The 22,683-nt window shown below is 43.4% G+C and overlaps 2 protein-coding genes across 8 annotated transcripts in view; both read left to right on the forward strand.

The window, feature by feature from the left end:
• The window catches only part of MND1 (meiotic nuclear divisions 1), a 176,196-nt gene extending 166,844 nt beyond the window's left edge, over window positions 1-9,352 (forward strand). Inside the window, exons 10-11 of the transcript XR_010317451.1 lie at window positions 8,251-8,327; window positions 9,091-9,352. The gene's annotated coding sequence lies outside the window, so the exon portion shown is untranslated. The remainder of the gene's footprint in view (window positions 1-8,250; window positions 8,328-9,090) is intronic.
• Window positions 9,353-15,404: 6,052 nt separating this feature from the next.
• Window positions 15,405-22,683, forward strand: part of TMEM131L (transmembrane 131 like) — a 190,461-nt gene continuing 183,182 nt past the window's right edge. For 4 of the 7 annotated variants that reach the window (XM_064267591.1, XM_064267588.1, XM_064267590.1 and 1 more), the window contains exons 1-2: window positions 15,921-16,220; window positions 16,316-16,386. In XM_064267591.1, coding sequence (XP_064123661.1) covers window positions 16,019-16,220; window positions 16,316-16,386 — 273 coding nt within the window. In that variant the 5' untranslated portion in view covers window positions 15,921-16,018. Of the gene's footprint in view, window positions 15,569-15,920; window positions 16,221-16,315; window positions 16,387-22,683 lie in introns of those variants that run through there. The other 3 variants (XM_064267587.1, XM_064267593.1, XM_010597187.3) reach the window with 2 other exon arrangements.

The raw sequence follows: 22,683 nt of genomic DNA on the forward strand, positions 1-22,683 counted from the left end.
TTATGTTGAGGTGTAATCCATACTGAAGGTTGTGGTCTTTGATCTTCATTAGTAAGTGCTTCAAGTCCTCTTCGCTTTCAGCAAGCAAGGTTGTGTCATCTGCATAACGCAGGTTGTTAATGAGTCTTCCTCCAATCCTGATGCCCCCTTCTTCTCCATATAGTCCAGCTTCTCGTATTATTTGTTCAGCATACAGATTAAATAGGTATGGTGAAAGAATACGACCCTGACGCACACCTTTCCTGACTTTAAACCAATCAATATCCCCTTGTTCTGTCCGAACAACTGCCTATTGATCTATGTAAAGGTTCCTCATGAGCACAATTAAGTGTTCTGGAATTCCCATTCTTCGCAGTGTTATCCATAGTTTGTTATGATCCACACAGTCGAATGCCTTTGCATAGTCAATAAAACACAGGTAAACATCCTTCTGTTATTGTCTGCTTTCAGCCAGGATCCATCTGACATCAGCAGTGATATCCCTGGTTCCACGTCCTCTTCTGAAACCAGCCCGAATTTCCGGCAGTTCCCTGTCGATATACTGCTTCAGCCGTTTTTGAATGATTTTCAGCAAAATTTTGCTTGTGTGTGATATTAATGATGTTGTTCTATAATTTCCACATTCAGTTGGGTCACCTTTCTTGGGAATAGGCATAAATATGGATCTCTTTCAGTCAGTTGGCCAGGAAGCTGTCTTCCATGTTTCTTGGCATAGACGAGTGAGCACCCCCAGCGCTGCATCTGTTTGTTGAAACATCTCAATTGATATTCCAGCAATTCCTGGAGCCTTGTTTTTCACCAGTGCCTTCAGAGCAGCTTGGACTTCTTCCTCCAGTACCATCGGTTCCTCATCATATGCCACCTCTTGAAATGGTTGAATATTGCCTAATTCTTTTTGGTATAATGACTCTGTGTATTCCTTCCATCTTCTTTTCATGCTTCCTGCGTCGTTTAATATGTTCCCCATGGAATCCTTCACTATTGCAACTCGAGGCTTGAATTTTTTCTTCAGTTCTTTCAGCTTGAGAAACGCCGAGTATGTTCTTCGCTTTTGGTTTTCCATCCCCAGCTCTTTGCACATGTCATTATATAATACTTTACTTTGTCTTCTCGAGAGGCCCTTTGAAATCTTCTGTTCAGTTCTTTTACTTCATCAATTCTTCCTTTTGCTTTAGCTACTTGATGCTCAAGAGCAAGTTTCAGAGTCTCCTCTGACATCCATCTTGGTCTTTTGTTTCTTTCCCATCTTTTCAGTAATCTCTTGCTTTCTTCATGGATGATGTCCTTGATGTCATTCCACAACTCGTCTGGTCTTCAGTCACTAGTGTTCAATGTGTCAAGTCTATTCTTGAGATGGTCTCTAAATTCAGGTGGGATATACTCAAGGTCATATTTTGGCTCTCATGTACTTGCTCTGATTTTCTTCAGTTTCAGCTTGAACTTGCATAGGAGCAATTGACGGTCTGTTCCACAGTTGGCCCCTGGCCTTGTTCTGACTGATGATATTGAGCTTTTCCATCGTCTCTCTCCACAGATGTCGTCAATTTGATTTCTGTGTGTTCCATCTGGCGAGGTCCATGTGTATAGTCACTGTTGAAGTTGGTGAAAGAAGGTATTTGCAATGAAGAAGTCGTTGGTCTTGCAAAATTCTATCATTCGATCTCCAGCATTGTTTCTATCACCAAGGCCATATGTTCCAACTACTGATCCTTCTTCTTTGTTTTCAACTTTCACATTCCAATCACCAGTAATTATCTATGCATTCCGATTGCATGTTTGATCAATTTCAGACTACAGCAGCTGATAAAAATCTTCTATTTCTTCATCTTTGGCCCTAGTGGTTGGAGCATAAATTTGAATAATATTTGTATTAACTAGTCTTCCTTGTAGGCATATGAATATTATCCTACCACTGATAGCGTTGTGCTTCAGGATAAATCTTGAAACGTTCTTTTTGACAACGAATGCAACACCATTCCTCTTGGAGTTGTCATTCCCAGCATAGTAGACTATGTGATCATCTGATTCAAAATGGCCAATACCAGTTCATTTCAGCTCACTAATGCCTAGGATATCAATGTTTATGCGTTCCATTTCATTTTTGACGGTTTCCAATTTTCCTAGATTCATACTTCGTACATTCCAGGTTCCGATTATTAATGGATGTTTGCAGCTGTTTCTTTTCATTTTGAGTCATGCCACATCAGCAAATGAAGGTCCCAAAAGCTTTACTCCATCCACGTCATTAAGGTCGACTCTATGTTGAGGAGGCAGCTCTTCCCCAGTCATCTTTTGAGTGCCTTCCAACCTGTGGGGCTCATCTTTCCAGCACTATTTCAGACAAACCTGGGTTTACAGCATGGAAAGTGAGAATTCTACCATTGACTATCTAATAAATTTGGGGAAAAGTAGGCCAAACCACCACTACATTAGTACTCTTGCATTAAGTGATGAGATTTAATTTGAAAATATACAGAACCCTTTTCTATAAAGTTTGAGTGTTTGCTCTGGCAATTCAGTCTCTGGCATTAGCCCATTTATCAGAAAGCATTAACGAACTCCCTGTTCTTATGTGTGTGTGTGTGTGTGTGTGTGTGTGTGGCCATTTCTTAGGACCTAATGAAGGAGAGTTAGATCAAAAGGGATGGAATAATGTTCACCACATGAACAAACAATGGAGACTGTCAGGTGAAGTTATTGGAATGGAATGGTATCACTATGGTAACCAAATTCAGTTCCTCAGACACTGTGGGCTAGGGACTTCTGAGGAGATTCAAGTAACCTTCCTGGTTACCCCCGATGTTGCCAGTGCCAGTTTGTAGTGACGCTTTCTCTTCTCCATGCTCCCACTCTTTAGTCCTCAATAGTCACAAGAGTAAATTGTAGCCATGTGTCTTTGCTAATCTACCTACTAATTTCAGGGCAAGGAAAGAATTGACAGGAAACTTAAGTTGTCAATATGAAATTGTACAGAACTAAATAGGACATTTCTTATTCTATTCTATTCTATTTTGCAAGCATTTATATAGCATTTGAAATCCTAGACTTTTCCTCTCTTGCGACTAAGGTAGTCAGACTGTTTACGTCTCTCATCAATTGAGTGAGAGTCACTTTATTATCTTAAATGTGAGCTCCCCTCCGTCTGGCCCCATTTCCTGATAGCCAACGTCCACCAAGAGAATGGAAGTGACATTAACAATTGGGTGTCTGGGGATTTTCAAGATAAAGTCTATTGTCACCAAGGTATAGAGATTTTGTAGGTTATTCTATGTTTTCAAAAAACCATATTCTTAGAATCAAAAATGTTTAGCAAACTTGTTTATGCTTGCCCTGAATTAAAGTGGGAAGCATGGCACATTTCTAGGTTACAGTTTGCTGTCCCAGGGCCCTGGCTATTTGGAATGCAGACTGCGCCCTGTTGGCAGGGATTTGGAATCAATTTACAATGTGCGATATGATAACACGTGTTCTGGATCAGTGGCAGGGGAATGTTTGGAGCTGTAATTCTGTCTGTCTGCCCATTAGCAGGAAGCCTTGCTAAATTCACAGCTGGAGAAGTGCCTAAAAAGAACGAGGCTCTTTGTGAGTATATGTGTGTGTGTGTTTATAAAGACAACACAAAACCCAGCCCCAGGGATAAACGCTAAATTGAGGCCATTAAAAATGAAAAGGTGCTTTCATCACTCAGATAAACTGGTGTCTGTGGTCAAACTGACTAACTTTCCCAGCTAGAAGCGTTGCCATATATCTTCATACATCTGGTGATGTTTAACAATATAAGAGAAAGAAAACAACCCTAGACTCCGTGGTGGCAAGAAAACCCAATGGAAAGTGTGCATTTTAATAAGGCACGAGGGGATATACAAGATTCAAACAACGTGACTTGAAACCCGATATCCCTGAGGCACAAGGTAAAAGCTGACTCTTGGCTCTGGTGGGCCAAACATTAAGAAAACATGTAACTACGTGTAAGTGCAAGCGTGTAGCCAGCATAGTTCAGAAGGCTTCATGAAGCCAAATGCTAAACTTAGGCAAGAAAGACATAATAGCCTTCTTGAAAAGATGTAAGTTACTTGTACTTTGAGATCAGCAGAAAGAATGGCTTGTATAATGTGGCCGTACTTTCCTATTTTCTTTTTTCCTGAAAGTCTACAGTGTTCCGTCGCTTACTGATGGGATTGTCCAATGTTCAGTCCGTTACCACTTTTAACCTATGTCCACAGATACACACAGCACTTTTCCTGTGATTATCCTGAGTAAATGAATAGACAAAGGAGCGTGCATCTAACGTAGGCTACGCAGATTATAGAAATCATTGAGCCAATCATGGCTGATTGGGGGTTTTAGATTATTTCAGTAATTCACAATATGATCAATTTAATTATGGCTTATAGATCTCCAATAATCTAATGAAAAGAGTCAATCTGGTTGAAAGGGAAAGATACAATCCTAGTCTCAGATAAGAAAAAAGATTGCATTTGCTAAGCAATTTTGTCATGACTTACTAAAAAATTAGAACCGTTAGAATTTGTAAAATCATTGGTCTATCGATTTAGAATTATAGTTAAAGAACACAGTAGTTATTTTTTGCAGTCTTCTTTTACAGTGAAACAATAGTCTTTAGGGCAAGCATTTATCAAGCATCTCTCAGTTGGCAAAGTACTTCACACATTATCTCATCTGATTTTCTTGACCTCTTACTGTTTCACTCAGGGCTTCTGTTTCAGAGGTAATCTGAAGTATTTGGTCTCAGTATTTAGCAACATTTTCCCAGAGTCCTGTCTTCATTACATCAACTCCCTCTGACAGTGAATAAGACTGGCTTTGCCATTTCCTGTTCAGAACCCTGATGCCTTTGAGACATTGACCTGTGTGCCAGCTTCCTGCTGCAAAGATGCCTTTAGTTCCCTGTAACTTGGTTCATTTGAAGAGCAGAGAGAAATCCATCATTGATCCCCTTCCCCATTTAGCTTACCACCTCTACCCTCTTCTCTTTGGTGACCCATTCTGCAGTCTTCCACTTAGTATCCTATTAAACTATGTGAAAGTTTTTCCCCCTTTCTATTCAATTTTTAAGAGTCTCCGGGTGGCACAGATGGTTAAGCGCTTGACTACTAGCTGAAAGGCTGACAGTTGGAACCTACCCAGAGGCGCCTGGGAAGACAGGCCTGATGATCTGCTTCCATAATGTCACAGCCTTGAAAACCCTACGGAGCAGTTCTACTCTGCACACATGGAGTAGCCACAGTCAGAATCAACTTGATGGCAAATAACAATGACAACAACGTTGAATATTTAAAATAATTTGATAGAAAAAAGCACAAACTCTTTGCTCTTTACTATAGGCTTCCACGTTTTTTGGGTTTGGGCTTGTGTTTAAACCACACGTCTTATCCGTGTTGATCCTGGCACTCGCGGCCCTTCCTCTTGTGCACAAACCCACGTTCTGCCAAACTGAAATCCTCTCCTCCACCCTTTCCCAGTTGCACTGTCCAGAAGTCCCAACTTCTCCAGTACCATGAGCATGTAACAGTCCCTTCTACTCTTATCTCTTTACAATATTTGAAAACCATTTTTATATACGTGTCATATGATTGAGTAGATAGTTTTTCACTGACTCTATCATAGTACTTGATAGGTTAGTAACTGATAGAGTCAGTGAAAATCTATCTACTCAATAAAATGACAAAAATAAAATGGCAAAACTACTCAATAAAATAATAGTCAGGTCTCTGGGTGGCACAAATGGTGTGTGCTCTACTACTAAACTAAAGGTTGGCAGTGCAAACCCACCCAAAAGCACCACGGAAGAAAGGCCTGGTGGTCTGCATCCATAAAAATGACAACCGAGAAGACCACACGGAGCAGTCCTACTCTGTGACACACGGACCTGCTGCGAGTCAGGATCCATTTGATGGCAATGGGTTAAAGGAATCGTAATCATCTTTGCCATTTCCCAGTTAGTGGGTTTATTTAGGGTGTTTTCAGTTTGGAGCTATTATAAATAACATTGTCATAAAAGTCTTGCAAAGTAGCTTTCATTTAAAATTATTTTCTCAAAGTAAATTTCCAAAAATATCACTGTGCGAAAGGGTAGGTCATTTTTATGACTCTTATTCTGTGTTCGGAAACCCTGGTGGCGTAGTGGTGAAGTGCTACAGCTGCTAACCAAGAGGTCTGCAGTTCGAATCCGCCAGGCGCTCCTTGGAAACTCTATGGGGCAGTTCTACTCTGTTCTATGGGGTCGCTACGAGTCGGAATCGACTAGACGGCAGTGGGTTTGGTTTTGGTATTCTGTATTCAGGTTGCCTTCAAGAAAAAGTACCAACTTGTTCTGTCCTTGGCACTGTAAGACAGGCTTTCTTACTCTCAATCTTTCCCCAAACTGGATTTTCTGACTTACCTTTTTTTGGTTAATTTAATCACTATCAAGTGATAGTGCAGAGTTGTCTTCATTTGCATTTCTACATTTCTGGTGAGGCTGAGGGGTCCCTGGGTGGTACAAATAATTAACATTCTTTGTTACTAACTGAAAGGTTGAAGGTTCCAGTCTACCCACAGGTACATTGGAAGAAAGGCCTGGCAATCTACTTCTGAAAAATCAGCCATTGAAAACTCTATGGAGCACAGTTCTACTCTGACACACATGAAGGCGCTGTGAGTCAGAACTGACTTGAAGGCAACTGGTGTGGTTATATTTTTTCTAGTGAGGTTGACTTATCAACATAAAATTACTGGACTGAGATCATACAGCACAAACGATTTCTTCAGGGGGAGGTCATTCCTTTAAAATTATTGGACTGACTCAGAAGACTTTGTTTACTCATTTTGGGGAAAAACCCCTATTGTCGTTTTATAAAATTGCTGCCTCTGCTCAAGTCTAAATGCTTATCTCCTTACACACACAGGACTGTCATAGCCTCTTCACCAATTTACCAACCTTCAAGCTTTTACTCACTGAATCATCTACCATACAGCTTCCAGTTTAATATGCTCGCAGGGGAAACTGGGCCCTAGGGAGGGCCAGGGACAAGGACACAGTAGCCCGTTAGGACTGGAATCTATGTCTCCTGAGCCCTAGACCAGTGTTCTTTCTCCTACATCTCGCCCCCTCACTGCTTTCTGGGCACTCAGATGTCTCAGGAGGGCTGCTGTGTGCTGGCGGAGACTTTCCTTACGTTCACTGGCTGCAGCGGCAGCAGCCACTGCATGAGGTTCACACACCCGCTGTTTGTGATTCTGCCCCTTTGCCTCCCGCTGGCCAGGAGTCCTCACACATCTGATAGCTCAGTTTGAGATGCTTCCTGCTGTTATCTCCACGCTATTGTTGGCAGTTGACTTGCCTCAGGTTGTTTCTCGGCCTCCTGTTTGCCTCGGGCATGGCTACTCTTCCTGAGCTGATATGGTAGGTCCTGTTCTCCTGTGCCATGGTCATGGTCAGCCAGGGGACAGTGAAGGTTGTGAGTTACATCAATCTCATTTCTATGCTGGTGGATGCATTCTCTGATCATACTGTGCAGTTTCTTTCCTGTTGTTAGGTGCTGTTGAGTTGGTTCTGACTCACAGCGACCGTATGTACAACAGAACGAAATACTGCCCGGTCTCATGCCATCCTTGAAATCATTGCTATGTTTCAGCCTATTGTTGCAGCCACTGTGTCAATGCATCATTGAGGGTCTTCCTCTCTTTTGCTGACCCTGTATTTTACCAAGCAGGATGATCTTCTCCAGGGAATGGTCCCTCCTGATAATATGCCCAAAGTACGTGAGATGAAATCTCGCCATCCTCACTTTGATGGAGCATTCTGGCTGTACTTCTTCCAGGACAGGTTTGTTTGTTCTTCTGGCAGTCCAGAATTCAAAGGCATCAATTCTTCTTTGGTCTTCCATATTCATTGCCCAGCTTTTGCATGCATATGAGGCGATCGAAAATACCATGGCTTGGGCTAGGTGCACCTTAGTCCCTAGAGTTACATCGTTCCTTTTTAACACTTTAAAGAGGTCTTTTGCAGCAGATTTGTCCAATGCAGTATGTCATTTCATTTCTTGACTGCTGCTTGCGTGGGTGCTGATTGTGGATCCAATAAATCGAAATCCTTGACAACTTCAGTGTTTTCTCCGTTTATCGTGATGTTGCTTATTGGTCCAGTTGTGAGGATTTTTGTTTTCTTTATGTTGCCGTGTGATCCATATTGAAGGCTGTGGCCTTTGATCTTCATCAGTAAGTGCCTCATGTCCTCTTCACTTTCAGCAAGCAAGGTTGTGCCATCTGCATATAACGGATTGTTAATGAGTCTCCCTCCAACCCTGATGCTCAGTACCTACCAGGTAAGTTCACCTAGATAAGCTATATGAAGTCACGTGAACTCATATTGTTATAGGAGTTTTCCAAATTAATACCATATGTTAATTTCCATAGCCAGATGGAATCCTAATAGTATTTCAGCAACACTTATGTGACTTACCTGTCTGAACAATCTAGCTGAAATTTTGGAAAATATGCTTCGTGGCCTTGAATAAGGCACTTCACCTTCCTGGCTCTTTTTTCTTGCCTATAAAACGAAGCCATAAGATGATATGACCTGGAAAGTCCCTTTCAGGGCTAATGTATGATTTTCTGGCCTGACCTGATAGCTTGAAAGCAGGAAACCTAAACTTTATCATTTCTTATTACTTCCAAATCCACTGAGTAAAGCAGCTTCACAGCTTCCTGAATCTGCGTGCTTTCAGATTACAGTCATGTTAAGTTTGGCACTTCAAGTTCAAATAAAAAGCTGTCAGGTCAGCTGCAGGGAGCCAGATGTTAGGGAGAAGGAGTGATAAAGGGGGATCTGTTCTTCCCTTAGGGGCCAGCCTGTACTGCCAGTCCAGAGCCACCTGGCAGTTTGCAGTTGGTAGATTCTAATGTCCTATCTGTGAGGTCGTGGGCCGGTTACTTAATCTCTCTGTGCTGTAGTAAAATGGGAATAATAGTATCTACCTCACAGGTTGTGGCAACTAAATGAGTTAGTACTTACCTATAAAGCATGTAGAGCGGTGCCTGGCACATAGTTAAGTGCTATATAACGTTGTCGTTGTTTCACATACTAAGGAAAGCAAAGTGAGACCTCGAAGAAGGTAAGCCCCTCGGATGGGCACTGCAGGAGAGCAGCTCGAGGATGACCCGTGAAATGCCTCTGCCGCGTCCACTGGCGTGCCAGGCCAACGTGAAACTAATGCTCAGCCATGTTGTGCAGATGCCCCTGTTCGCTTCTCCCATTCGGATGCGTGTCTAAATTCCAGGCTCTCAAGCGAATGTTTCAGAAAGGACCTTACTTTTCCTCCAATTACAAAATAAATTGACCTCCATTTGAAAATGCAACACACAGTGTGAGATCTGTCAATCCTATAATCTCCCTCCCTCTTCAAGGACTAACAGTGACAGCAGCAAGCACTCCTATGGCAGAGGATGAGTAACTTCTCCAGGTCACAGAGCTAATGGTGGAGCCAGGATTCAAACCTAAGCTGTCTAGCTCCAGAGCATGCACTTGTATGTTAGCAACCACAGCGTTCTGTGGCGGCAACAGACAGCATTCAGTGTGTGCGCGTACGTGCATGTGTGTGCACTGCATGTGTGTGTGCGCGCGTTCTTGTGTGTGCATGTTGGCGGAAGAAGAGAACAAAAGTGTGCCCTAAAGGATTTGAAAGGAAGGCCTGCTGGATTATTGAAAAATACACTCTCAACATGCAGAAAACATGACATCTGACTCCTCATTACGCTCAAGGTGAAAAAATACCAGTTGCTGTTGAGTGGATACTGACTCATGGGGACCTCATATGAGTCAGAGTAGAACCATGCTCCATATGGTCGTAAATTGCCAGTTTTCAGTGACTTTTACTTCTCCCTTCTCCTTAGACATAATAATATTTTAACTAAAAAAAGGAACGCCCCTTCCCCTCGGGCAGACACAGCATCCCGGGCACATGGCTTGGCCACTTGTCAGTGCCCTATGTAGAATTAGGAGAAGATTTCTCTTGCTCCAAGCAGCTTCTATCCAGGCAGACTCTTGGCAAGTCAAAAGAGCTGGATTTCAGCCCCTACTTCTTGGGCGCTCCACGCACAATCATATATGGCAGCCCCACATAAAACGATGGGGAGGAGATGGAGGCTGACAGTCAGAAAGGAGAGCTTTCTAGGTAGAAAAAAGAAGTGCAAAGGCCCCAAGATGGGGTCCAGCCTGGTGGGCTTAAGGAACACAAAGGCCATTTGGCTGAAGAATAGTTATCAAGGGGAACACTGCTAGAAAATGAGGTCAGAAAAGTAGGTAGAGGCCAGGTTTCACAGTTCCTTGCAGGACAAAGAAAGGAGTTTGGATTTATTCTAGTTGTATAGGCTGGAGGGGTTTATATGTAACCTAAATTCTATTTTAAAAAGATCATTTTGGCTGTTGTACAACTTGTCTGTACAGGGGCAAGAGAAGCAGCAGAGAGGCAATAGGAGACAATAGAGGGAGTCTACGGGAGGGATGAGGCGCTTAGACCAGGGTAGTGGCAGAGAAAGAAAGAAGAGGTACGGGAAATATTGTGGAGGTGTCACAGGACTTATTGGCAGACTTAAGTGGTGTGAAGGAAAGAGGACTCAAATATGACTCCTTGGCTTTTGGCTTGAGCAACTGGGTAGATGGTGGTGCCACGGACTTGACGTTGGAAAGGCTTGGGCAATAACAGATTAAATAGGTGGAATCAAGCATTTTGGGCATGTTTGGGGATGAGATGATTATTAGACAATGGAGATGGTAAGTAGGCAGTCGGATGTATGAATATGGAACTTCAGGTCAGGGATAAAAATATAAGGTGGAACTCATGGGTTTATAGACAGTATTTAAAGATATATGTTTGGATGAGTTCATCTAGAGAGATAAAGTATAAACAGTGTCTGGGACCAAGCCCTGGGTACTCTTAGAGGTTGGGCATAGGAGGAAGAGGCTACAAGGCAGACTGAGGAGGAGGGGGAAATATCATAGATGGTACCCAGAGCTCTACTTTATATCCAGCACTGTCTGTCAGATGTGGCATACCAACAGGCTTAAGGTGGCGGTTCTGGTGATAGAGTGTCCTTTGGAGAAAAAACTAATTTACTAAGTGATAAGCCCTGTTTCTCTGCAGCCATCTAGTCATTATTTGGTTTTGTTACTTTTAATACTTTGCTAATTTGATATGCTTTTTGCTTGCTTTTGTTGCTTAATTTGATATACAATGATGCATGCTAGTTGCTTTGATCTACATTTGGAAATTAAGTCAAGTACTAGTTTGTTATTTTTTTCCCTTGTTATATGAGCATTCTGTTAATATCTCAGAGACTGGTTATTGCTAATGATTACTGTTTTGTTTCATTTTTGTTTTTGTTGCTTGTCTTACATTTTCTCATTTCGGATTGCTTTTGGTTGCAAATAAGAGAAAATCTGACTACAGTAAGGGGCTAATTTTGCTTATAAAACAAGATGCCAGAAGATAGACAGTCCAGCAATTCAATAATTCCACCACAGATCCAGACTTTTTCTACCTATCTGATCCACCATCCTCAGCATGTAGCTTTCTTCCTCAGTTCACCTGATGGCTGCCGAACCCCTAGGCATCACTTGCCAGAAGAAGGACACAGAGGAAAAGGGATGTGCTGAGTCTATTCCTTTCATCAGGAAAACAATAGCTTTCCTTGATGCTAAGCCCGTAGAAGTCTGCTTATATCTCACTGACCAGAACCTGGCCAAATGGCCATGCCAAGTTGCAAGGGAGTCTGGGAAGGTATTTCTTTTCCATTCATTTAATCACACTTAAAGCACAACCATACGCAAGACATCCTATATAAACCACATTCTAGCTTCCCTTAAATTTTTTTTATGCTTAAAACATTTTTTAATTACATACAATAAAATGTACTCTTTTTATTGTGAAGTTATATGAGCTTTGATAAAAGCATAGAAAAAAATGAGTATTTTTAACTTCGAATACTGCTGTTCCCCCCAAACTGCTTGATGTTTCCGTTATAAAAAAAGACAATTACTCAACACAACAGTTTGAGAAAGCAGAGAATCCTTATCCAATTCACCTAATCAGTCTTCCTGAGATGAGATAGAATAAAGTTTGATTAAGAAGATTCCCCCTTAGGCAAAGGGGGCAGTTTGCATCTTGAGAATATATTGTCAAGTAATCCCTAGGTCTCTGCCCTGTCCAGGAACTATCCCTTCTAGGCAGCTCCTCCCAGGCAGAGATAATGCTTGGATTCCAGGAATGATGATGGGGGTAGCTTGGTGAAACACTTGTCTTTAGTGTCTTCATTAGGGCAAAGCCTAAGACGGATGGCTAGATTGGGCAGCAAAAAGCTGTTACATGTACATTTTCATCAATCACTCCCAAATCTGGCATGTCTGAGTGGTAAATGATATGATAATGAATGATAATGAATGGGTAACTCAAGTAATTTAATTTCAGTACCAAATTTACCACTTTAATGAAAGGTCTGGCATGCCCACAATGTTAACACAAGATAACATATTCACTGAGCACCTACACTAGATGCTTAACATACATTATCTCATTTAATCTTCGCAAGATTCTTGTGACCAGAGTGTAGTGGATATGGACTGGAAATAGCAAGATTCTTGTGACCAGAGTGTAGTGGGTATGGACTGGAAATAGGTGATTTGACCTGCTTTGTCAATGTTATGAAGAATGTGTTGAGATAAAACTCACACTGAGAGGCTTGCTCAGTTTTCATCTGGACTCATTAAAACAAAAGCACAAGGGTAAAGTGAGTCAAAAGCATGGTCAACATGTTGCATATTTTAAAATAAGTATAGTTTTTTTTTCTTTTTTATAGATTTAGCCTATTATTAGGTGTGAGTTTTTTCAAACCATTTTAGTTTATATGACTCTAACTTAAAATTGATACACTCTAGTAAGATATCTCCTTAGTGCCTCTTTCATGCTTTAGCATATACTGTTTTCGTATTGACTTAATTCATGTTTACATTAAATATTTTTGGTTAACATTATATCACGTATACTTTGCCATAACTCTGTCATGAAAAGAAGCCCTCTAAGTCGGATATTTCTCATCTTCTTAGGGCTTTAGTGTCTTCATTTGCAAATGAGGCAGTTTGGCTATGAATGATTTCTAATTTTTTTCAAGTTCTAATATTCTGCGATACACTATCTATTATCTACAGGCGCACAGAAGTCTTCTTTGGAGAACAAGTTTATTCCAAAACATGGATGCTGCTTAATGGGCCTTAACTTTCCTGTTGCTCATGAGTCAGCATGAAAAATACCTCCCGAGAAGGCTAAGTAGGTCAGATTTATCTAAGAAGACAGCTGTGTAATTCTGTATCCCTCTCCAACCCCATGGCACTGTAGATACATGCTTCTGGCTTTTGGAACAGCAGTCAAATAGCATTAACCACTTTGTGATGTCCACAGGACCACAATCTGAAACATCAAGTTGGCCTTAAAAAGCTTCAGTAGGAGAACAAAATAGAGCTGCATTATATATGGTCCACAGTAATGTTCCTCTATTTTTCTTATGTCATTTCCATTAATGCTGTGATACTGGTTAGTGTGGGAAAGACTTTAGCAGTAAAAACAAAACTTTTGCATCATGACTTTTTATTAAATCCGTCTGATAAAACTTGTTGGCTTGCTTGCCTTTCTAAGTAGGGTAGTCATAAGACGGCTTGAAAATACATACTGTAAATAAGTAGGCCACTGAGATGAACTTTCATTTAAAAACAAACTTTAAAGGTGTAGTTACTGCCTAAGTGGGTACTTTTCCCATTCGAGGCCTCTTTAACACAGTGGGGGACTTTCGGAGCTCTCTGGGCAAAAACAAACTTGGAGACGTGAAGAGAAAAAAGGGGAACATGGGATGGGGCTGGAGATCCTTGCTAAGGAAAGGAAGATGTTGGCAGGGAATACAGAAAAATAGGAAAAAAAAAAAAAAAGGTAAAAAACAGAATACTGGACGTGGTCAAGCTGCAAAGTGACTTTTTTTTTTTTTTCCTCACATCAACGACTTATATTTATGCTAGCTTTCTTAAATGTTAAGTTCTGGCCAAACAATTAGGGTATTTAAGTTTGTTAGAGTTATTTCCAAACAGAGCGTGAGACTGCTTTCACAGTACTGTATTAGTATTACATCCTTAAGAGCAGCCGATCCATAATTCATTTAGTTCTCTGGCATCTGTCCTGCTATGCGACCACTGCCTTTCCATTGTCTAGACTATAAGGCACCAGAGCAATTAAACAGAGGATCAATGTAAGCAGACAGGTGTGTCCTGGTCACGTCCCCTCTTTATACTAAAAAAAAAAAACTAGATTGCTCATATTCTCTGAGTTTCATCCAAGCTACTCTGCAAGCAGTTATCTAACTAAAATTTAACTAAGATTCCCAATACTTCCAGGTTATACAAACCAATTGCTAATATACCCTTGTTCATGGCATTGTTGGCAAAGGTGTGATGTTAAAGGAGCTATAAAAGACATAACCAAGTATTACTTCCGTTAGCCTGTTATTACTAGAAACAACCAACCGACCACGTTCTCGACCCCAGCCATGTTTCAGAAAACGCTAGTTTTTGCAATTCCGAAGCGGGGTATCTGCAGAGTCTTTGAAGCTGTAGATCCCCTAGGATGAATGAGGCTTCCCCACCTGTCAGAACTTGGACCGTCTCCACCGAGGGTGCCGAGCGCGCCACAGCCACGCGGCGCGGAGGTCAGCCTCCCGGGTCTTAGGAGAGCTCTTTCTATTCTAAATTACAGACTTTGCAGCCACCGGATATCCTCGCTGCACAACTGCAGTAGCCATGTGGCTGCACTCGCGTTTCCTGACAACCACTGCATTATTTCCATTAATATCCTGTCTGTGGTCTCTCGCTGAGCGAGTCCTCACTCTCGCCGCCGCCCCCCACTCTGCGGGAAATAACATTACAGTGGCCCGTGTGCCCGAACAAAGCGGAAACCACCGGAAAGTTCATTAAAACGCACTTGGCGACAGGGGCCTGGTACTGCCTCTCGACAACTGTAAGCCACCCTGTCCCAGCCGCAAAAAGCGCCTCCACGCCGCAGGTTTGAAAGACTCCGACTTGCGATGCGGGGGAGCCGGCGACCATGTGCTCTGCGCGGCGCGCGGGGCGGGGCGCACGAGGCCGCCGCGTTCGCATTGTCGACGCTCCCCGCACCCCGCCGCGTTCCATCCCTCCCTATCTGTGGCGCACACGCGCGCAGAGCAAGCGGCGCGCCCGAGGCTGGAGCTGCAGCGGCGGCGGCGGCGGCGGCGGCGGGGGTGGGGCGGGGCGGGGCGGGGCGGCACGGGGGCGGGGCGGCACGGGGGCAGGCCCGGGGCGGGGAAGCCTGGGCGCCAGCGAGAGGGCGGCGAGCGCTGCGAGCACCCGAGAGGAGCGCGAGCACCAGCATGGCGGGGCTCCGACGCCCGCAGCCCGGCTGCTACTGCCGCACCGCCGCGGCCGTGAACCTCCTTCTGGGCGTCTTCCAGGTCCTTCTGCCCTGCTGTCGCCCGGGAGGGGCTCAGGGACAAGGTCAGCCTTGCGCCGCTTTGCTGAGTTCTCGCTCCACCCCGCTCCCCCCCCCCCCGCTCTTTCTTTTAGGGAACTGCTGAAGTCTATAAGCGGGCGAGGGGAGGAAAGGGAAAGGGGCAGCAGGAGGAAGGAAAGCTGTTGCAATTCTCGGTTGATAACATTTCCTAAGCACATCATCTCCTTTCACCTCCTCTGCCCCCAGCACACCCGGAGAGTTGGGAACTCGCGGGGCTGGGGGAGCGCCGCGCAGACCGCTAGCCGCGCGCGCCCCGGAGCCTTTGTGCGCGGGCCCCGGGCGCCCTGGGCGCAGCCCCCGCTTTGTGTGGCGCGCGCTGGTTCCCTGCCGCGGCCCGGGCGCCGCGCTAACCCGCCCGGCTTCCTGCAGCTTTGTTCCCCGAGCCTGGCCGCCCGGTAGCCAGACTCACACAAGTCCGCCCCCGGTGCTTCGGGATGCGGAGCCGTGAATGCTCCCGGGGTGGCTGCACCCTCTCCCCCGCACGATCAGCCCCGACCCGGCCGCAGGCAGAGCGCAAAGACACGCTGTCGCCTTTCTGTCAGAGGGGCCGCCGGCTTACACCCAGTCCATTGTGTTTTTATCCCCGTCTCCCTTTTCTTGCCTGGGTGTTTAGAAGGAAAACGAGACTTGTTTTTGGTGAGGCGGGTGGAATGGGGGGACAAGAGTGGGACAGGAAGCATTTCTTTTCCGTGCATTAAAAATGCAATGTCTTTTTTTTGGTGTTCGTGTAGCGATTGAGCCCCTGCCGAACGTGGTGGAGCTGTGGCAGGCAGAAGAAGGGGAACTCCTGCTGCCCACTCAGGTGAGGACGACCAGGTGACAGGGCGGGTGTGGGTGTGCGAGGGAGGAGAGGTGTGAGGCCGCCGGCCTCCCAGTGGCACCGACGCTCAGGCCACTTTGCAAGGCAAATAAACGGTCTGGCCGAGACCGAACACCTGGCAACGGTGGCCTTCCTGGCCTCCTCCTGCGCCATGTGACAAGGCGTGAGTCACGCCGGCCCCAAGTTCAGGGGTGGGAGCCCAGGCCACCTCAGCAGGGCCGCGGCTAGCGGCTGCGGTGCGGAGGGGAAGGGCGGGTTACTTGGCCGGCGCGTGGTCGAGGGACGTGTGCGCAGCCCTCTCTAATAAGCCCGTGCTGTGTGGATGGCACGGCAGGATGGAAGGTTGAGGATAACAGAAATATTGATCTCATAAATGTTAGTGAGTGGTACTCGCCATTAGCGTTACGTAGCTTTGGGACGAAGATGTGACTTTTAAAGGATTGTAATCTTGGATTTTTTCTGAGTGCCTTTAATTTGTGTTAGAATACACCCTCTTAAGAACTTGAATTTCAGGTTTTTTTTCCTTTCTGTGTGATGATATAATGATTGCATGCGGAAAGATAATTACTAACGTTTTATTGGGACTCTGGCTCATCATATAGTGTTTACTGTTACAGCAGATAAAAAAAGTGCTGCAAAGCTTTCATGTTTAAGGTTTAACTTTTTTGAGAAACTCTCATTATTTGCAGATGTACACGTTTGAATGTAATACTGTTTTTTCATCAGTGACCCAAAGTGTGTTTTTTGTGCACTAATAAGGACATATTCAGCTCGTGGGCAGTGATTTCCAGTACGTTCATACTCCACTTTGGTGGCAGCACTTCCTTCAGCATTGTCTCCCGTGTCAATTTAGAGAAGCAGGCTGTCTAGCTGTAACTTTACAGACAGGCTGGACAGTTTTACATTTCAGTCGTCTCCCTCCTCTGTGAAGCATTTAGAGTGCTGCTGGTTTTGAGATATTTGGAATATTCATTTTAACCAGGGCTAATGAATAACAGCTTCAAGGTGGAGAGGTCATTTTAGAGGAAAATTTCCCTGGCCCTTCCCTGAGGGCCAGCAGGCTGAATAAGACCAGTCGTGTGAGAAAAAGGCCTCATCAAAAAGGGGAGGAAAAACCTGCCCCTCTCTCAAAAGTTTATTCCCAAATGGATTTTTTTCCTGATTGTAAATAATACATATGTGTTGTAGAAGGTTTGGAAAATGCAGAAAGATACAAAGAAGAAGACAGAATAATTTATAATCCTACTGAGAGAACCACCCTTAAAAATTTGATGTGTTTACTTAAAAGTTGTGTATTTGTGTCTCAGGGTTGTTAAGAGAGATACTAGTGACATTTTAGACCAGGTAATTCTGTTGTGGGAGCTGTCCTGTGATTTGCAGCGTCCATGGTCTCTACCCGCCAGACACCAGTGCCACTTATTTCCCCCCCAACCCCACATGGGACAACCAAAAATGTCTCCAGACATTGCCAAAGGTCCCTGGGGAGAAAACTGCCTCTGTTGAGAATCACTGGTATATATCTTTATGTATTTGCATTTTTACTCAGTTGTAGCCTCCTCATCTTACTGGTTTGTGTTGGAAACCAACCCAGACTAAAAGGAAAGTACATTATAGACTCTCATTAGTTACAGCAGTTGAAGATTTAGTCACTGTGCTTAGAGATGGAAATGTCAAGGCCTGTGATACGATTTTATTATTTTATTTATAGGCCCAAAACTTATTTTATAAAATTCTTAGTTTCTGGTTTTGTTTTGTTTATATATGTATAATGGAGTTTGGTAAAAAAAAAATGTTAGGATTTAGAAGGTGTCTTTCTGGGGATACTCACTATAGAGGCGTTTATAGCTAAAATACTTTAATCAAAACTATAATGAAAGTGAAACTGGCATTCAGAACAATTTTCTAAACACATAATTTCTATCTGTATGTGTACCTTTTTGAGACTGTTTAACCTGCATATATTTGGGTGGAAGTGAGAGAATATATATGTATATATAGCATAAGCAGCAGAGGGTTCTGAGGAAAGTCATTTTTAAGAAATGCTTTTCAGTTTTTTCTCAGAAAGAGTTCCCTCGTGTGTGTCATATAGGGCCTGTTGAAAAGAGAATATTTATAGGTGTTTGAATTTGAGGATTTTGTGTTTAATTAAGCAGTAGGTTATGTTCCTTTCTTTAGGGAGGACTTCACAGATGGACTAAGAACTTCAGGTTTACCAACGATAGGTGAAATAGCAGCATCAGAAGATAGGGTGCTAAACAAACAGAAAAGAATACTGACATGTTTGCCAATACTATTTATACAAATTGTTTATTTTGGAAATGTTTTCTATTGAATTGTCTTTTTTTTTTTTTTTTTAAGTGGGTCTCTTAAGCGATCAAGGGTGTCCCTGGGTGGTGCAGTTAACACACCTGGCTGCTAACTGAGAGGCACCTCAGAAGAAAGGCCTGGTAACCTACTTCTGAAAAATCAATTATTGGAAACCCTGTGGAGCACAGTTCTACTCTGACACACATGGGGTCTTTATGAGTTGGAATAGATTTAACAGCAGCTGTTTCTTTAAGCAGTCAAGAACTTAAATAATACATCATTCCATTAAGCCCATCGCCATGGATTTGATTCTGACTCATAGTGACTCTATAGGACAGAGTAGAACTGCCCCATAGGGTTTCCAGGGAGCGTGTGGTGAATTTGAACTACCGACCTTTTGGTTAGCAGCTGTAGCTCTTAACCACTGTGCCGCCAGAGTTTCCGATACATCATTGGTAAAATCAGATAAAACAATTGAATTGTTATAAACTGCCAGACCGTCTGGCCAGGCTGAGTGGATTTGGTTCCCAGCTTCATTTCTTTCAGCTCTGTTAGTTCGCCTTGCTGTCCTCTGTTTCCTCATCTGCAGGATGAGGGTGATACTAGTGCTGACCTCAGAGGATTTTGCGAGGATTAAGTGCCTTGATTTCAGCAATCACCTAATATGTGCTACCTTTTATTTTGGTGATATCTCAGCTGAACCCTAGACTTCATCATAGGAGAGCATGGAACAGCTTTCCTGCTTTGAAGGGACTGAACCAGTCCAGATAACTCCATACTGTTCGATGGAGTATATTATTCATATCTTTTTGATGTACATTGTTATTATGCTGTAAAACATTTTGGTGCAAGAACATAAAAGCTGTATTTATGCATGATGATAATGATAAAAAAAAAGTTGCTGTTGATTCAATTCTGAGTCCTGGCAACTTAGTGTTTCAGGGTAGAACTGTGCTCCATAGGGTTTTCAGTAGTGATTTTTGGAAGCAGATTGCCAGTTCTTCCTTCCAGCGTACCTCTGAGTGGATTCAAACCCCCGGCCTTTCAGTTAGCAGCTGAGTGCTGATTGTTTGTACTACCTAGGCACTCTAATGTGATGATAGGAAGGAAAAAAAAAAAAAAACAAAAACCTGTCAGTGGCTTTTATTCTTAGATTTACAGAATTTTTCCTCTTCTTTGACTACAGCTACAAACGAGACACTGAATTCAAAGTAGTGATGGTTAGAAACCAGACAAGTGTTTTATTAGCTTCATGTGTGTGTGCAAGGTACTGCTGCTTGTGCCTTTTTCCCTCACCTTCAAGGTCAAAACCTTCCACAATTCCCTGTTATCCAGAGTGATGTCCACTTGATCTGCTGTGGCCTCCAGGGCCTTCTGCAGTCTGACCTTTGTAAGAAAAAAAAAAAAAAATTGTAGCTCCAGTCAATTCAGCAGTAAGAAGAGCAACCAAGAATTTGTCGTTTTAGTCCATTCACACTTTGCTGAAAAAAACTGACTCCTGATGTCCCCCAGTTGGCAGGTTTGGACACAGACACTGGTGCTGTATAGTGCAAGCAGCTGCCACCTGTTGTAGATAGTGTTGACTCTGGTCTGGGAATGGTAGGCTTGGTGCTCTACTGGCTCGTTTGTTCTTTTAGCAAATACCTACCATGGGCCTGGCCCAGGTAGGCCTTGGGATACAGTGATGGGTAAGGTAGTCTCTGCCTTTAAAAAACCTTACGTCTTTCCCCCTTACACCCTGTGAGCGTAGATAACGGAAATTGGTAGAAAGTGAAACAGGAAATGGTACACTGAGCATCTGAGTTCCTTTTATTTTCTCAGGTACCGTGTTATGTAATGGAATCTTGCTCCAGCCAATGAATCATTGAGTAGTATTTGGAAACCTTTTTGTCCTAGAGATTTATTTTTGGTGTAATCTCCTTTTACCATCAGCGTTAAAAAAAAAAAAAAGTGTGTTGAGCACTGCCCGCATTGTTTGAGTGTGTTATGAGTGTTAACTCATGATAACAACTCTAAAAACTATGAGGTATTATGACCAGATTTCAGAGATGAGGAGATTAAGGCACAGAGAAGTTAAATAACTTGCTCAGTTTATGAAGTGGCAGTGGTGGGATTTGAACCCAGGAAGTATTAAGCTCCAGAGCTTGGTGCTTGGTTAACATGCTTTCACCCACTGTGTTATTGTCGGAGTTTTAGCATAGTATGACCGGGGAGAAGTTTTGTGGTAATAAAGTTCTCACATCAGAGGGAAATAATTTTATGTTATTTTGATTTAGAAAATTTGCTTAACAAAGTTACCAAATATAGTCATATCCTCTTGTATTTAAGAAATAGCTAGACTGTACTTAGCTCTGCGGGTATTTATGGAGCATCTATTATGGGCTGCGCGGAGCCCTGGTTGGTGCAGTGGTTAAGCACTCACCCGGCAGCCAAAAGATCAGCAGTTCAAATCCACCAGCCGCTCCTTGGAAGCCCTGTGGGGCAGTTCTGTTCTGTCCTATAGGGTCTCTGTGGGCCAGAATTGACTTGTGGCAACTGGTTTTTTAATGGGCCAAGCACTGTTTTGGGGATATCATAGTGAAAAAGCAGAAAAATCCCTACCCTCGTGGAGTGTGCAATTTAATGGAGGCATGTAGATAATAAACAAGGAATATAATAAATTGTCTAACCTGTTAGAAAGTGATACATGGTATGTTGGCAGAGTGGAGGAGAATTTCAGGGTGTGACGGTGGTGGGAGTTGCAGTTTTAAATTGGGTGGTCAAAGTAGGAGTCTTTGAGAAAGTGATGCTTGAGCCAGTCCTTGGAAAGACCAGAGTTAGAACAGCCAGTTCTGAGGCACTGCCAGGAGGGGATGGAAGGTGGAGGAATTACAGGATTTGGTCTCTGCCCTTTGAGATCTTGGTGTTACTGGTGTGATAAGGCTGGTAATACCCCGAGATAACAGTCAAGTGCGTAGAAATTGAAAGATGAACTGTGTGTATTGGATGGGCCAGTTAAGGCTTAGGGGATGACGGGGGAGCTTAAAGATTGAATTAGCAAACATGTGACGGGGTCCAGCCCAGAGCCTCACGTGGCATACAATGCAGTGTTTTTGTGCGGATATTTTAAATGATGCTGAGAGCACCTGCTGAAGTGTGGTTGTAGAGGTTGGGGATGAGTATGTCTAGGCTGATGTTGGACTGTGTCCAGTGCTTGGTTAAGGAGATTAGAGTATATCTGAATAGTGGTTAGGGAGCCATTGTAAGTTCTTTTTTTTTTTTTAATTGTGCTTTAGGGTCGCTATGAGTCGGAATCGACTTGATGGCACTGGGTTTTTTAGGTAAAAGTTTATAACTTAAGTTAGTTTCTCACACAAAAATTTATACACACGTTATGTCACCATAGTTGCAATCCCCACAATGTGACAGTACACTGTCCCTTTCCATCCTGGGTTTTCCATGTTCAACCAGCTCTTATCCCTTTCTGCCCTCCCATCCCTCCTCTGGACAGGACCCACCCATTTAGTCTCGTGTATCTACTTGAGCTAAGAAGCACACTCCTCATGAGTATTATTTAATGTTTTATAGTCCAGTCTAATCTTTGAAGAGTTGGCTTCAGGAATGGTCTCAGTTTTGGGCTAACAGAGAGTCTGGCAGCCATGTCTTCTGGGGTTCCTCTAATCTCAGACCATTAAGTCTGGTCTTTTTACATGGATTTGAGTTCTGCATGCACTTTTCTCCTGCTCCGTCAGGGACTGTTTGTTGCGTTCCCTGTCATGGTAGTCATTGGTGGTAGCTGGGCACCATCTAGTTCTTCTGGTCTCAGGCTGATGGAGTCTCTGGTTTATGTGGCCCCTTTGGCTCTTGGGCTAGTATTTTCCTTGCCATTGTAGGCTCTTGAGCAGGGATTAACACAGTGACTTTGAATACTGGGTCCATACCGCGTTTGAGGTAAATAATGATTAATGTTGAGGAAGATTGCTCTTGAAGTGA

The sequence above is a fragment of the Loxodonta africana genome, chromosome 13 (assembly GCF_030014295.1).
Source record: "Loxodonta africana isolate mLoxAfr1 chromosome 13, mLoxAfr1.hap2, whole genome shotgun sequence".
In the NCBI taxonomy this organism is placed as follows: domain Eukaryota; kingdom Metazoa; phylum Chordata; class Mammalia; order Proboscidea; family Elephantidae; genus Loxodonta; species Loxodonta africana.